General features: G+C 30.4%; 1 protein-coding gene across 1 annotated transcript in view; it reads right to left on the reverse strand.

The window, feature by feature from the left end:
* The window catches only part of GEFmeso (Guanine nucleotide exchange factor in mesoderm), an 89,601-nt gene extending 74,244 nt beyond the window's left edge, over positions 1–15,357 (reverse strand). The window contains exon 1 of the mRNA XM_076408608.1: positions 15,060–15,357. Coding sequence (XP_076264723.1) covers positions 15,060–15,105 — 46 coding nt within the window. The 5' untranslated portion in view covers positions 15,106–15,357. The remainder of the gene's footprint in view (positions 1–15,059) is intronic.
* Between the last annotated feature and the right edge of the window lie 1,283 nt (positions 15,358–16,640).

The following is a 16,640-nucleotide window of genomic DNA, read 5'->3' on the forward strand; positions in this document are numbered from 1 at the left end:
ATGGCTTCATTGTATAAATATCACTAGAAATACGCAACTTCAAAGCCATCTATTCATTCTTCAAGCAAAACTGAAATTACATTTTCTTTCGAAATATTTCAATCATTATTGTCGATATATTGTTGTTATGTATATGTGTATATGTTTTACCATACTTAATATATTTCGATTACATAACGTCTAATCGAACGATATTAAGATAAAACATACAACATAATAGCAGGAAAATAAGTAATAAAATTATTTAAAGAACATCGTCACGTCTACTTTGCAAGCAGAATCATCATGAAATTTACAATGCACATTTTCTCGATTAATTCGCCTTGAAAACTGTTTAAAGATACAGTCACAATTTAAATCCTCGACACTTATTACGTAAAAAAAGGACGGGAATTATCGTATTCTTCGGGTGCAATTAAAAATTCTGTTTAGATTAGATCGAGTCGATTGGATAATTAGTAATTAATTAGTCGAAATTATGTCCCATATAAAGCGTCATTCATGCATTACAAAACAGTACGTTTAAACAGATTCCAGTTCTATCAATACCGTTAAACGATCAGAAAAAATCCACAGAATCTCTAATTACCCGTACCTGAAAAAAAAAGATAAACAGTTCTAGTCGTATGTTACGAACCATTTGGCCTTTATTCAATATTGTAATTAAAACAACAAATTTATTAATTGCTGTTAATCCAAATATATGTTATTTTATATACCAACTCATTTTTATCACTTGGTGAAATAAACATTTCAATGCAACGAATGTAAGATTTTACATAATTCGAGAGTGGGACGTATTACTATCGATGAACTTCAGTTGCGTTTATCGAAACCTGGAAGATCTACAAAAACAACTATTCTAACTAATAAATTAATCTGAAGAAAATCATCTGATTGGTACCATCAAATTAAATAACCAAGAACAGCAACCAACCTTATAATAGAACAAAGCAGGAACTGAAGACTACTGTCAATATCGAATCTTGATACTAGAATATCCTAATGACCTACAAGGAAACATAAAGAAGTTTTTAGGAATAGTATTTTTTACGAATGAACTTCTTACAAAGTTAATAATGATCTGTCAAGTTGATACTAAGCAGGTGAATTAAGTTTTTAGCGATTTATATTAAATATCGTAACCTATTTCGGACTTATGCTTTAAAAAAGATATTTTTCAATATATCAAGTCCAATATATCAAAATAGGAGACAGCAAAAAATTAATTAACATTATAGAATAAAAAAAGAATGTTTCAACTATAACTATATCGAAATCATCACTTTTAATACGTTCAAACCACTACTAACATGTCTTTAAATACATTAATTGTAAGTTCCCAAAAAGATTCAAATCCAGAAAATATATTACATGAACATTTAGCTAAGGCATTTTTTTGTGAAGAAAGATTTATTCACGTTGGACTACAAAAGATTGTTAAGAAGACTGGTTCAGGCGCATGCAAAACTGTATTGATCATTAGGTTTCATGGAAAATACGAAAAACAATTAAAACCATTTCCGTAAATAAATTGCCGTCAAACATAGCAATCCAAGTATCGGTTTTCAGCTATGATTTCTATTAAATACACTTGAACAACGTTCAACTTTGACTAATCCATGTAAGTTATCAGTAATAGACAATTGAAATTATTACATAAGAAATATAAGACAAAATAAGCAATATGTATACCCAAAGAAACAAATCGTTGGTAAAAAAAAAAGTTTGCGACTAACCCTCGTACAGCAGATGGCATTTCCCATTTATAGGCCATTGATCTTCAATAGATAGTTATCTAATCGGCCTTATCTACTAATATCTATGCGGCTCTGACATTTATTCATAAAAAAGAAGAGCCAGTCGCCTTGTTGGTAGAAAACAATCGATCCCGAGACTCGTTATCTCCGTTAGGATTCACGCACCGACATGCTAGGCCCTGTATGGAAACGAAGCGTGGCAGAAAAAAACTGGCGCAACAACGAACGTGGCACCACATGTCAATAATCAAAACAGAAATGATTTGCTATCAAAACATTCGTGGAAAAGCGCAGGGAAAACAAACGCGAACAGATCAATGAACGAAGTATATTCACCTCAGACTCGGTTTTTATTGTTTGCGCTTGTTTATGTAAGTCACTTTTCGATCTATTTCGGGATTCGGATACGTGCTGCGATTATGCAGTCGGAACTATTCATCGCCGGTATCCTTATAATCCGTCGTTAGCGATCATTACAATTAAACAGCCCAATATATTTAAAAAGTTATCGTTGTCCAAATTATTAGCGCTTCGTATAGGATGGTGTAAGTTTTTTGTTTTTAATTTGTTTAATCCATTGTTACTAGTCGTGGCCTACTAACTCACAAATTGACTTTGCGTTAACTTAAAACTAGTTATATATTTAGGAGGACCCATCGGCCCTAATCTTAGTCTCCGATACAATAAAGTTTATGTATTAACACTACTGTTTTTTTATTAAATGCACCTCACTACACTATTCTATACAAGATCAAATAGTTTGATTCCTTTGAGTCTGTGTCCTGTTCTTGTATTACTTAGATATTGACATGAGAATGGTGTCTGTCCTCATGTCTCCTTACAATTCTCTTGATTTCCTGGATGACAGTCGGTATCCGAATATATCGATGTAAGTAATCAGTCCTGTAGTATCTCTCTTGATTGATCTCGAATGTAATTGTATTCCATATGTATATATAGGTTTCAATACTGATAATTGTGATTTTCTTCCAATCAGCCAATACATTTTCCTATATCTTAACTCCAGTTCTATCCTTTTGCTTTTTACATGTTCATTCCAACGAAGTTTTGCATCAAATATTCAATCCAAGATACTTAGCGTTGTTGTTATATGGAATTATATTATTATTTATTGTTATTGGTGCTTGTGACGCCTGATTATAGGTGAACTGCACATGTACAGATGTACTTTCATTAATGTTTATTTTTAAAGTGTGGGTCCAATTATTTATATTGTCACTTGTCTGTTGTAATTTTCGTGTGGTTTCTTCGCTATTGTCTCCGACAGCAAGAATCGCAGCATCATTAGCAAATGTAGCTATTGTGATAATTTCCATTTGTGGCATATCACATGTGTAGAGTAGGAAAAGAATCGGCCACAATACCATCATGTAAGTATTACATAATTTTGTTATACACTTCATCAGCCTATTTTCACCAAAATACCGGTTATTAAATTATATTTCAATATATTTTGTTTAACTAAAAACTTAATAAAATCATATTTTAAGGGAAGTATTTCAATTCACTTTTCCGCTATTTTAATTCACCTATACAAAATACTGATAAAATGACACCTATATTTCTGTTTAACAAAGTAGATTAGACATAAAGAGTCAAAATAGAGTCGAAAATAAACATCAACTGTTGCCAGCACGTGTAAAGAATAATAAAGGCAGTTTATAGACATGTGGCATCCAGTCGTCAAAGACCAAATATAAATGCCAACTTTTAATCCAAAAGGCCTTAAGGAACATTTTACAAAATTACTGGGAATATGAATTGAATTTGAAAGTTGTACAATATTACTATAATATGGTAAACAGTAAATAATAATAATACTATGTAATATAATAAATATAATAGTATAAAAAAAGTTAATACATATAACAGTAAAACAAACAAAAGAAGAAAACATCTTAAAAATAAAAGATTATCATCTCAAATACAACAGATCCTTTACCTTATGATAATAAGAGAAAACTTTCAATTTAGAAACAACTTAAAGCCATTATCTATTACCGTTCCCCATCAGTATCTTTAAAAAATATCGAACTAACATAGAAGTCCTCACTTATTATACCTGAATAAAAAGCTTCATGTTAAAACAGACCCTAATAAAGTTAAGTTATCTGAAACGATAAGATTATAACACTATTTTGAGATAAATAGATTGACGCCATCATGAATATAACAGCAGACCACAGTGTTAGTTCATTTACTGAACATTTACTGAAGACTACACCTGAACCAAGCTGCGAAAGAATTAAAATGTTGGTTAACGTCTTGAAATAGTGTTAAAATGCATTTTATAGAATACGAATATAATTAATTTTCATTACATAATACTTAACAGTATTTTTAACATGCCTCTTTTACAATTGCGAAAACTCTATTATGAACCTGACTTTATTAAAAAACTATTTATTGTCGATGTTTATGAAGCGAATAAACTTAATTGGCATACGTACTATCAACAATTGACCAAATCGAACCAGTACATACAACAAAAGCGTTTAAAATTAATGGTTCGTAACGGTATTATGACCCTATCCAAGCTAAAAAAAAGAAAACTTTGTAGTTGATCAGTTTTACATGTTGTTCTACAAATTTACTTGTAATGTGCATAGATTTAAGTCACATATGTTCAAATAACGCACAAAAACGTTATGAATAGCCATGCGGGCTCAAAGTTTATCCTACCGACAATAATGTACTAGGGCCGAATCACGCGGTGGCCAATTTTGTTAAAAAAGCCTTAATGCTGAAAAAGGGATTTATTATGTGTTCGTTTAATATGTTTGTGGGATCTCTGGCGACGTTATTAAGTAATACAACTGTGTTGGAAGCAACTTTAAATAATTAAATGATAAAAATAAACTTACAAAATTAATAAGAAGTACAAAGCCTTGTTAAATTATTACAGATATAATTAAATCACTAATACATCGAAAATGTTATAAAATATATATTTTACAGTATATAATAATAATAAAACTATGACAGTGGCATTCTGGAATCTCTATTGTAAAAGTGAATTAAATTTTGACTGAAAAAATGAGGTTACTTTTAAATCCCGTATGTTCCCTTTAATTCATTATTAGGGACAACTAAATTTACCTTTCCAGTCAACATCAGTTAGAGAGTTACATCTAAACTGATTACTGTAAATATATGAGCAAGAGAAATATTACTAACGAAACCAGAAACCGAAAAAAATTGGCGCTATCTAAATATATATATTAGAATAATAAGGCCAAACATAATTTACCACTGTTAATTAGACGAGCATTCAAGATGTTTATCTACGAAAAGTCAATAACCAAATATATCAATCGGACGCTTCTGGACTTTTTAATATCGCAAATGTATCGATACGCCAACAGATAACAGAAGACAAGAGAAAACAACATAGAAAGCTGACATAATTGAAAACAAAAAAAATCGTGATCGTTCCTGGTACTCTGCCTTGACCCAATTTTAACACGTCACTATTCAGTAAATCCTAAAGTTCGGACTTTTGTTTGTTTTCTGATAAGTCTGTTCCAGTTTCGGAAGAAGGTGCGTGTATATTAACACGGTCTTGTTCAGTTTTATTATTTTCGGAATGGAATAAAAAGTGTAAACAATTACATCAGCGTTCATGTTACAGTTAAAAATATCTTGAACTTATTTTTATATATGTTCGTGATATTAAGAGAATCTATATCAGTTAAGGTAAATTGAGACAAAAAGGCTACCAATTAGATAATTCAATCGACAAGTACTTTTAGGAGGTTTTTCATTACTTTCTAAAAACTTTCAGCAGATTACTAAATGCCTACCAAAAAATGAGCATATAGAGCATACTTTAAAAAATGATTTTGGAGTAGAGGCTATATAATTTAATATTACATAAGATTAGGATTTTTTCTGAAGAACATTTCTGATACTCACTGAAGAATCACGATATATATCAATATCTTCGATAACACACTACTCATGTTTAAATATTTTCATATGTAAATTATATATTAATCATGTATGCTTATGTTGTACATATTATTTCTAAAAAAATAATATATCTTTTAATGTTTGTGGTAATGCTAACATTCAACTTCTATTATCCAGAGTTTTGATCTAACAGTTATAATCTAATATTACCTATATAATAGTGCTACTGTCATGACCATCTAACTTATTCACAAAATAAGGAATATTAATGTAATGATATTTATGATTATGACCATTTATATACAAGAGCGTAAAATCTTACATTTTAAATATAAACGTGATATAAGTAAAAATACAATATCGTTGTACAAATATTATTGTTGTACATTCCTAAAAATTGGCACTTAAAATTTCTGAAAAACATCAAACAATATTGAGGCTCTTTTATTTAATTATCATCGGTGTCTACAGCACCATAAATTTCTGGATCATTTTGTTCAGGTAACACCCCCCATAGAGTTCAAATCCTTTGTTTACTGGAGACGTTAAAGGCCTTTAAGAAAACACCCGGTCTTACCTAGCACAATTATCAACATGACTGAAATCCTTTATCTAATTTTATAATCCTACCTGCACAGCTCTGGTGGTATTCTTGGTATCGACAGGTCTAACGAGAGATGAGGAACCATTTTGAAGGTACATATATAATTAATGCTTATTTTATAATATATACGGTAAACTATTGGTTTCTACTTTTCATGACAAAAACGTCTGTGGTCGAGAAGTATATTTAAAAACTTTTTATCGTTTTATAGTTAAACGGTGTATACAGTTTTTCAAACAGTAACAGATCTCTCATATATGTCGTTTGACACATGAGAAGATGAAAATATTGCAATATAAAAATATGTAGATATTCTTCCAGAACTTTGGAGGTGGCTTTATTATCTATTTATTTCAACATCGGAGCCCACGTTAAACTGTAGGTCCAGTCCAGATAAGCCCTCGTTGGTAAAAAGGAGACTTTAAAATATGTATAAAAAATAACCTGCTAAATAAATAATAAATCAATTTTATTAATAGGCAAATAATCAAAAATATAGGGAAGAACGCGAACATCAGCCCCTTAAAAAATAAATGATAAAGCAGAAAGATATTAAATGCTGTAAAATACAGGCAATTTCAATTAATAAAAAAATATATTCGTATTATTCAGCTTTAAATAATCATGACTCTCGAAGTGTCTGATAGAGTTTTAATGAATTTTAAATATTCAGTCAAAAGGTTATGGTGTGGGTTTACAAAAACTACAACCAGGTCCCGTTTATCATATATTGAGTTGGCGAAAAGATAATTTCAATTTTTTCATTTGTATATTATTTTCTAGATATAAATATTTCTTTAGATATACATATATAATGTAATTTGAGACTTCTGGCCGAAAAATTAAACACAGGCTTCTTCTAATGCCAACTTGAAGCCATTAAAAGAGGTTTGCAGAAACCGAAGCAAATGAAGCCAGAGGGAGTAGGGTAGATGCATTGGACACTTCCTAGCCAATCTTTCTCAATTTTTGCGAAGCCACTAAAGACAAATGTCTATCCCTAGGCCTATCATATTGATTAATTCTGTGGAACCTAACATTTTTTCATTTAATTTCAATCTGATTCATCAGTAAAGCAATTCTGACATCATATCAAACGTAATATATTTTTATTGAAAAAATTAGTGACTCTACACTATTATATTTAGAATGTTCTATGGACTAATAGCTTTGAAACACGCTGTAGTATGGCTTCATTAAATACACTTAACTAGATTTAAGGCCATCTATTAAAAAAAAACGAAATTAGTTTTTCCCTAACCTAATGTTAATGTATCTAATAACAATATAAGTTAAACCATCACCCTGAGCGTTTCACTACATTTTTATGAATGTTTTACGACTTCGAAAGGCGACAAGTAGTAAGTTTTCGATTTGGATCTATCTAGCAGTCCATTCGTAGGCAGCCATTTTTAATATGATTTTATTGTTGAATTTTATTACTCACTTCACTGTGGTGGGTTTAGATATTTTTGTTAGAAAATATATATTACTCCAAGTTATGGATCTTATTCAGTATATGAATTGTAAAAGGTTGTTAAATTCTTCCATCTACTTGTTAGAATTTGGTTAATTAATATTTTTAAAAACATTGGTCAATAATTTTGTTAGGTAGCTTGTTTCCTTATACTTTAATGAGGTACCATAGAATAGGGATGCCGAAAAAATATCTATATTTTTGGCCGATATATCGATATTTTTTCAACAAAATTAAATACATTTCTTAAACTTTGTAAAAAACTATTTAATTATTTTTAATAAACCTTTTAAGTTAGTACATAATTTTAAAGGTTTAGTATAATTTAGTACCTTAATTGTAAGGGTTTATTAAAAATCAATATATATTGCAAAAACATTCTTTTTAAAAGAATATCGATATTTTTCTCGATGGCAGACACCCCTACCGTAGAATGAAACAAGCTGTGTATGAATTACTGACCAAGTCCTCTTTTTATTTTAAAAACTCGCGCATACCATTGATATAAAATATAATACCGTTTAAATGTCATCTCTTCGAGAAATAAACACAGAAACACACAAAGTGCTTCAATTGTTATTGACTATGGGAGGCTCCAAAATAAATGTATTCAACAGTAAAAAGTTAATACTAACAGTATACTAATACTATGCTAATACTAACAATACTACTTCATATCGTATTTTTTCGCAACTCTAAAACAATTACTTGACAGTAAATGTAATATTAAAATTGAAAATAACACTATTCTCGGATGATTTCAAATCAATTTTAAGAAAAATCATTTCCGGCATACACGATGATAATTTATGTTATGAACGAAACGCGAAATTTCTAAATATTTTGATAGGTACTCCTTCAAGCTGTTGAACAAACATATGCCATCGAGTAAACGACCGCTATTTTTTCCCAAACATTTCGACAGGAAGTTGAAAAGATTTCGACAGTCGTCAGAATTATTAGAACAAAACGTATTTGTTCGCTGCAATACATTTAATCGGTTTGGGCTGAAAATTCATAATAGTATGAACCTAGTTTCACTCAGAAAGGAATCTGAATAAGTCCGACATTATACTAACAGCAAACAAATTTGGTGCTAATAAAATGTGTATGACATACATATTAAGATATCGAACCAAATATTTGATTAATTTAAATTGTAGTAAAGCGGAAGAAGAAACGCGAAATTCCTTGCAAAATAAAAAGCTGGGTCAATGAAATAAATTATTGATTGATTTTCTATACCCGATATTAAGTTTGCTAAATGATTATAGATTTCCTAGTTCTCCTAATGGTTGACACAAGCTCAACTGTTTATTTTAATTTTGTCAACCTGATGTCAATTATCTATCCCGTCATGTCTACATTTCTCAATCTCAAGAATATTACTTATAGAAAAAATAGAAAACAAGCGCATATCTCAAATTGAAATATGATTTCATTGTCTCATTTCATTTTATTGTTATCATTTGTCTGTCAAATAAGCGGTTAAAACTGATATTTGATTCTAATTACCAACAATGTTTTATAGCTCAATATTATTACTTAGGATAGGGTATTTTAAATGGTGATACGTTATGGTCCAGTTACCACACGTATCGTAAAACTTCTAGTTTCAGTAACCTTTAAAGATAATGATTATCTACAAGTTTATTCAAAACATTCTACGTCTTTCCATGTTCTCTTTACCTATCTTCCCTAACTAATTTATCTAATTCGTAATCTTACATTGATTCAATAACGAGATTTTTCTTATGTCTTTATTTTTCATCGTGCCCATCTTTGTTTCACCCCTGATTCTTCAAAGCTCCTATTTCTATACCTTGATATTTAAACTCATTTACTTTTAGCTTTTTACATGCCCAAATAAGATATTTATTACTCATGGCACTCCTACCATATGATTTTGCTTTTGTTGATTATCAATCCATATCCTCTTATTGTTATATTTCATCTGTTTAAGTTCTCTGGTATTCTGGTCCACAGCTGCCATTATCTGGAAAATCTTCTGCGGACATTTCTATTTTTCCGTATATTTATACCCTAGACGTAGTCCCGTTTTGTCTATTTGACATTCTTTAATGTTATAAACGTAATTGGGACTAAACTTCTACCTTGACTTAGCCCTTCTTGGATTTTAAAGGTTTTTGATTTCAAGTTGTGTGCAATAACGTGCAAATCTGGTTATTAGTTTCTGCTAGAGTTATTCTTACAATTTTATTACTAAACCTCTGTTTTAATAGAACATATAGTGTTCTCTTCTTACCCTGTCAAATTTCTTTCCCAACTAATTTATAACAATATTATTTCAAAATTTGGTGGATTAAGTTTACTTTTATCACAGATGAACTGAAATAACTTGTTGCTATTGCCGTTTCTCAACAATCAATTCTATTCAATGAGGAACAAGATAAACGATCGAAGACGTTTGATTTACATTTAGCGATCACGTAAAGGAATAATTAAAAGTACACAACAATCGTACCGTCCGAATAAATAAAAAAAAGAAAGTATTGTTTAAATTTTGTGCGGAAAGTTAAACAGCGCTCGATGTTAGTCGGTTGATTTAACGAGACAAGTGAAACCTGCCTAATTAGGATTCGAAAAAATGTAAATTAAAGTGTACACTTGTTAGAATTCTTTTAATATGTTGCATTCGGGCAGTGAACAGGCCACGTTCCAATGAAGATGCTCCAACGCTCGTGTACCTATGCAGTCGAAGGATATCGCATCAATATTCAGCGTTGACTGGCACGTCGCCGATAGGCCGATCAGTTCGACAATCGACTGCGACTAGAATATGATTACCACACGATATGGTATGCGTTTAATGAGTAAACTTGCTCAAAATGTGCGTCATACTCAAAAACAGTCTGATTGAATTCTTTGATTATGTTCTGTAATTTATGCAATTAAATTGTAAAATATTCCTAAGCAGGGAAGCCGAAAAAATATCTATATCGATAATTTTGGCCGATATTTTCGATATTTTTAAAAAAATTAAAGATATTTCTTAAACATTATAAAATTGGTAATTAATTTTAAATACATTTTAAAAATATCGCTCTTACTGCAAAAAAAATTCGATATTTTTTTTCTTCCGATATATCGCTATATTTTTTTAAATATCGATAACGATATATCGACATTTTTCTCGCCGGCTGACACCCCTATTTAGTTACAAACTAAAAAGTTACTTCATCAAAACTATTATTACGTCTAGACGTTTAAGAATCAGGTGGTAACTCTGAAATTTCCTATTACGGTAATCAGTCCATTGAACTCGGTACTAACATGAATGAGACATGAATCAGAATTAAAATCTTGCCAAAATACGTCCTAAAAACTTCTGATATAATGATCAAGTTAATAGAAAGGAACAAAAAACAAATGGTTACATTGCGTCAAGCCAAATTACCATATCAAAAGTGACTGATTTATAGTTTAAACGTATGTGTAAATATTTAAATATAAAAAAGTTAAATTGCTTATATCGGAGCAATAGTCTTCCATCCAAAACAGATGGCGTTAAAAAAATCGCGGATGACACACATATTAAAAAATCACACGGTACGTACGATGAATTTGATAATAGCGGAATAGAAAAACGCCTAAATGGTTATTGGCAAAAAAGCAATGGTCGGTCGTAGAAGGAAAAGCTGTGAACTGGTTTCAATCGCCGACAAACGAGGTTTTTATCTACATCTAATTCCTTTCAGAATCGATTTTAAAATAGAGGCTCATCTTAAATATTATCTTGTCTTATTAACCAAAAAACAAAAACGATCGAGTATTAAAAACATTTCAATTAACTCTATAAAAATATCTCATGATCATTCACCATTTCTTCAAAATATCATACATATCGTTATTTAAATTAAGGATATTACCGCCATAAAGTCTAATATTAATCAGTCTGTCGGTAGATTATACTAGAATTAAATTAATAATCAATCAAAGTCGTTTTTTTTTCAAAATTCACATAGTTATAACATAGCAGATCATTCAATATTTCTTTATTTTTAATACATCTTGCGTTAGATATGCCGAGTAAAATCTTAGTTGACAAATTGATTTATCACTAAGATAAATATATCACTACGTATTTCCCAAATAGAAATGAATTAGCCTACTTCAACTAAAATTAAGACTAACACTTGTATGATATACAAGTTCGTATGGTTCGCTTCAATCTTCTGATGTTCTGCGTATTGTCCAGTAACTGTATTGCTTTCACGATATTGTGATTTAGTAGCGTTAATTAATGTTTTATAACGAAATCTTGGATAACCTAATAAATTCTTTATTTTGGCAGTGTTGGATTACCAGTCGGTTTGATGCTTTCGTGTAACCTCATAATTGCACCCGATAGTCCAAATAGGTTTTATAATTGACTGACAAACCAATCTCTTTAATCTTAGATCAAGTTGGGAGAATCTTTCGACTAACCAGTACACTTTTTGGATTTTTAATCTGCTCGTTCTTTTGTCTAACGTTATGTTAGCATTTTTTTCTAATAATAATAATTGAAAATATTGAAGTATTTCTAACTGATTTGAAATATAACATAACTCGTAGGAGAATTATCATGAGTGCCTTCCGACCTATAATAAAAAGGGGTCCTTTTTCTACGTGTAATTACTTTCAGAATTCTGAATCTGCTGCCTAGCTCAACTATTCTTCTTGTTTCATTGATAAAATGTTAAAAAACAAACCAACAAATATTAAGTACATTTCAATTAACTGGATACTGTTACAACATTAATTTTGATAATTAATATTAATGGGTTTATGGTCTCGGTTCACGAGCAGCTATTTATATCTTTGAGAAAATAGCAAGCAATTCAATAAACAAAGCGGGTTTTGGACGAAATTGTTCTTATTGAAAATAATATATGTCACATATTACTACAAATGAGTGACATTAATCATAAAGTAACATTTTTTTAGTATTTATAGTTAATCGATGTTTACATTGCATATTTCGAAATGGAATATATGGTATTTAACATAATATCCCTTATTTGTCCAAAAATGAGGCTAATCGAAGCCAGTTCACCAATGCTTGTGATGGACATAGGTCAGAAATGATTTAGAAAAAAACAATTGTCATAACATACTATGAATCTTATTTATATTTGAAAAGATTGGAAACACACTAAAAAATAATTAATTATGATTTATGAATATGAAATGAATTAGTTAATATAGGTTAACGCACATGATATTTAATAATATTTATAAAATACTTTGTTGTAACTTCTATCTTTCTATTTGATATCGATATTTTATAAAACTAAAAAGATCCATACAATTCCCACACGGAATATATCAAAAATTAAGATCAAAAAAATAATTAATCACAGATGTGTTATATAGATTTATTTGCATAATAAGTAAATATATGAAAACATTAAATACGTATACCATATTCGTAACCATTTATAGGCAAACCGTAAATTATGAGCTAATAAAATATAATAAATGACACTTTTAACACTATAATTTGAATTAAAAGCATATTATGCATTTAATAAGGATACATATATCCAGATCGTTTATTATTCTATAATAAACCAAACGAATTGCAGTGATAGACCTTGATATAACAAACATTATCACCAATTAAAACAACCCTACTGTAAACACACGACTGTGTATTACTACATTGATTGGGATCTTTTTCTGTATATGCCTATAAACAACTGTGAGAACAAACAGATTGGAACATAAATAGTCATAAAATCCAACCTCAGATTTAACAAACAGCATAGGACTTCTTTTACTCAAGCAAGATTATAAATTAAAGTTTCAAATAAAATTAAAGATTTTAAAGAAGGCATATTAAAAAGATACGAAATAATACAACGAAAAATATTTAAGCTATATTTAAGATATATTGTTTAAGACGTATCACTCACATTACAAAGAATATTGATATTGAAGATGTTTATTAAATATTCTGTTCTGTAAATAACTAAAAGAAGAATCATTTAAATGAAACAGAACCTTTAATTAATTAAGTTTAAAGATCACACCCATTTTGAAATAAACCAAAAACTCACTTAATCAAATATTATCGCAAAAATTAGTTGACCCTAAATTTATATAAGAACATTACAACATACTGGACTCTAAAAAACTAAACATTCTTCTTAGTCGGTCTTGTAAAAAGAATCAATCATGTTCAGTTTAACTAAACTATAAACAATCACTCATTTTTTAGTTTCCGTTCGCACCAAATCATGAAAATTGATAAAAACCATTAATTAAAAAACCCAATATCAAAAGAGGATGTGGATAAAAATTGTATTAGAGAACGTTATCCTTGATTGTTTTTCTTATAAATTTAGAACGCCCGGTTACATAAAACAGAAACCCCTTGAAAAAAAATTAATTACACTTTTTCCGCCTATAAATTAGTAATCTGAAGTGTAACTAAATGGTTGTACAAGATGATCTATTTTTCAGCGTGCTAAATTTAACAAGAGGTTTTTCTAACGCCTCCTAATTCAAAGTTTTCTACCCCTCTACATCCCGGTCTGTTCTAAAAATACCCGAAATAGAAATTGTAGGGGTATTTAACAGTACAAATTGTGTGCATTTCTTTTTAAGTTGACAATGATATAGTGCTATATCATTAATTTTGTTTATTAGTTTAAAAACTAATTAACTAAACTAAACAGATTATGTTATGTGATCATTTATAAATGATCACATAACATAATCAGGAATATAAATTTAGAAATGGAATAGGGAGAAATACAATGACAAATAGTACTGTTAAATTTTGGTTGTGTAAATTTAAAAAATATTATGAAAACCTGGCTACGATTATGATAATTCCAGTCCTCAGAATTTTGATAATTCTGGGACCTCAGATTGATATTCATGAACCGACATCATGAAAATGTTTTAAAACCTTGTACCAATTAATATCACAATAATATGAATATTAGACAATAAGCTGCAAGATTTTAAAATGTGAGGAACCAGCAAATATTCGCCGCAATAAAACCCCATCAGTCTCTTAGTTTGCTCCATGAGAAGGAATGAAGGCGTAAATTGACAATAACCATTCGCCAAACCATTCAGCTTGTATTTAAAAAATATAGCGTTATGGAGCTCCAGTTGCATAAGAGAGCGCATATGTTTCGCCGATTCCTCGAAACGCTCAAATAGGGTCTATTGTTTACATTTTCAATACGGTGCTAAAACCGAGTCAAACCCAAACAAATCCCGAGCTCAGGACGACAATAATAATATCAATAGGGTAAAAACGCACCATAAAAATCTTCCCAACTGTCATCTCTGGTATCCTGTTCGGTCATATTAACAGCGACACTTTGTATCAAAAACCGATCACATCTCACACCGACAACGAAGAAATCGAGACAAAAACAATAATGTCGACCAACTTCCGATCGGAAATTATCCCGCGATCATCATTGGCGGCGGCGACAATATCACTTCCATGACGCGACGACTCACTATCAAACGCGAACGGCCCACTGCGACCGGACCGTGCGAACTATGCGGTCTGTCGGATGGCGCATGTGCGCGTACCTAGGTGGGCGCTTATACTGCAGTATTGAGACTCGGATGAATCTCGGATTTGAATATTTGTATTGTTTGTATTGTTGGTACGAATGATTTCACATGGTCTATCAAGAGATTGTTCAAATATTCTACGGGGTGTTTTCCACTAATACACTATATTTAGCTAACCAAGTATTCCAACCGAACGATATAGAATCTGCAATATAAATCCTGTTAATTAGCCCTATATAGCTATAAATTTCATTTCTCTAGTGGAATTTGCCACAATAGACACATTCTCTGGAATTGATGATATTTCACCTGGGTTACTGAAAGAGCTGCCACAAAAACAATCATCATGTTAACATAATTCCGGAATGTTTTAAGGTTACTCGAATAAGTATGCTTAATAAAACCTGACAAACCGCTAGAACAAGTTCGATCTTACAGGCCTATTTCAGTGCTACCTGCGATATCAAAGCTATTTGAGAAACTGGTATTAAAGCGTATTAAACCAAATGTCGTCATACTAATATCCAAGAACAAGCCGATCTCACAGTTAGTCACTTGACGTTCTTTCAATTCATTCGTATTCATGACAACTGTTTTCTGACAACATAACTGATATTGCACGGTCGTTACTACTTTCCTCCATGAGCAAACTGCGGCCATTATTATATTTTACCAACGTATCACAGTGGTCAAGGATTGTGCTTCATCGCCAAAAACCCAAGTAAGCTAATCGATGCACTACTGTCACGATAATCCACGTCGAAAGCGGTAAAAAATTAGTTAACCCTCATATATGCGATCTAAAAAGATTATTGTTCTGGTAAACAATAAACTCGCATTTTTATTGTAATCTCTTCGACCAATTGAATACGATGATTTATGAAAAAAAGCACAACAAAACAATCAATAAAATCAATAAACCGTTAACCAATTTTCATCAAACCAAGTAATATTGAGTTGAGAGATATTATTTAAATCGCAAGGACTGAAAATTGACCCAAACTGCTAATTCCTGTAAAATAGAACATTTCTTAATGAACTTTTTTAATGCAAATATGACCTGAAAGGTAAAAAGAAATTGTAGACAGTGGGAGACAATATTTCTAAAATCTGTTGATAAATAATACTCTCAATAACGTTATAAGAACTTGAGAAATTAACCTTAAAAACTTTAAAATTAATAATATTAAATCAGTTTCCCAATTATAACTAATCAATAATCCGTATCAAAACTAATCCATCTTCACAGACAACCTACTAATAGTAACCAAGCCTTGTAAAATATTTAAATATTTTCGAATGAATTCGATCCCGA

This window comes from Rhynchophorus ferrugineus, unplaced genomic scaffold, assembly GCF_030347505.1.
Source record: "Rhynchophorus ferrugineus isolate W39M unplaced genomic scaffold, kcgeb_rfMv2 rfM6, whole genome shotgun sequence".
NCBI lineage: Eukaryota > Metazoa > Arthropoda > Insecta > Coleoptera > Curculionidae > Rhynchophorus > Rhynchophorus ferrugineus.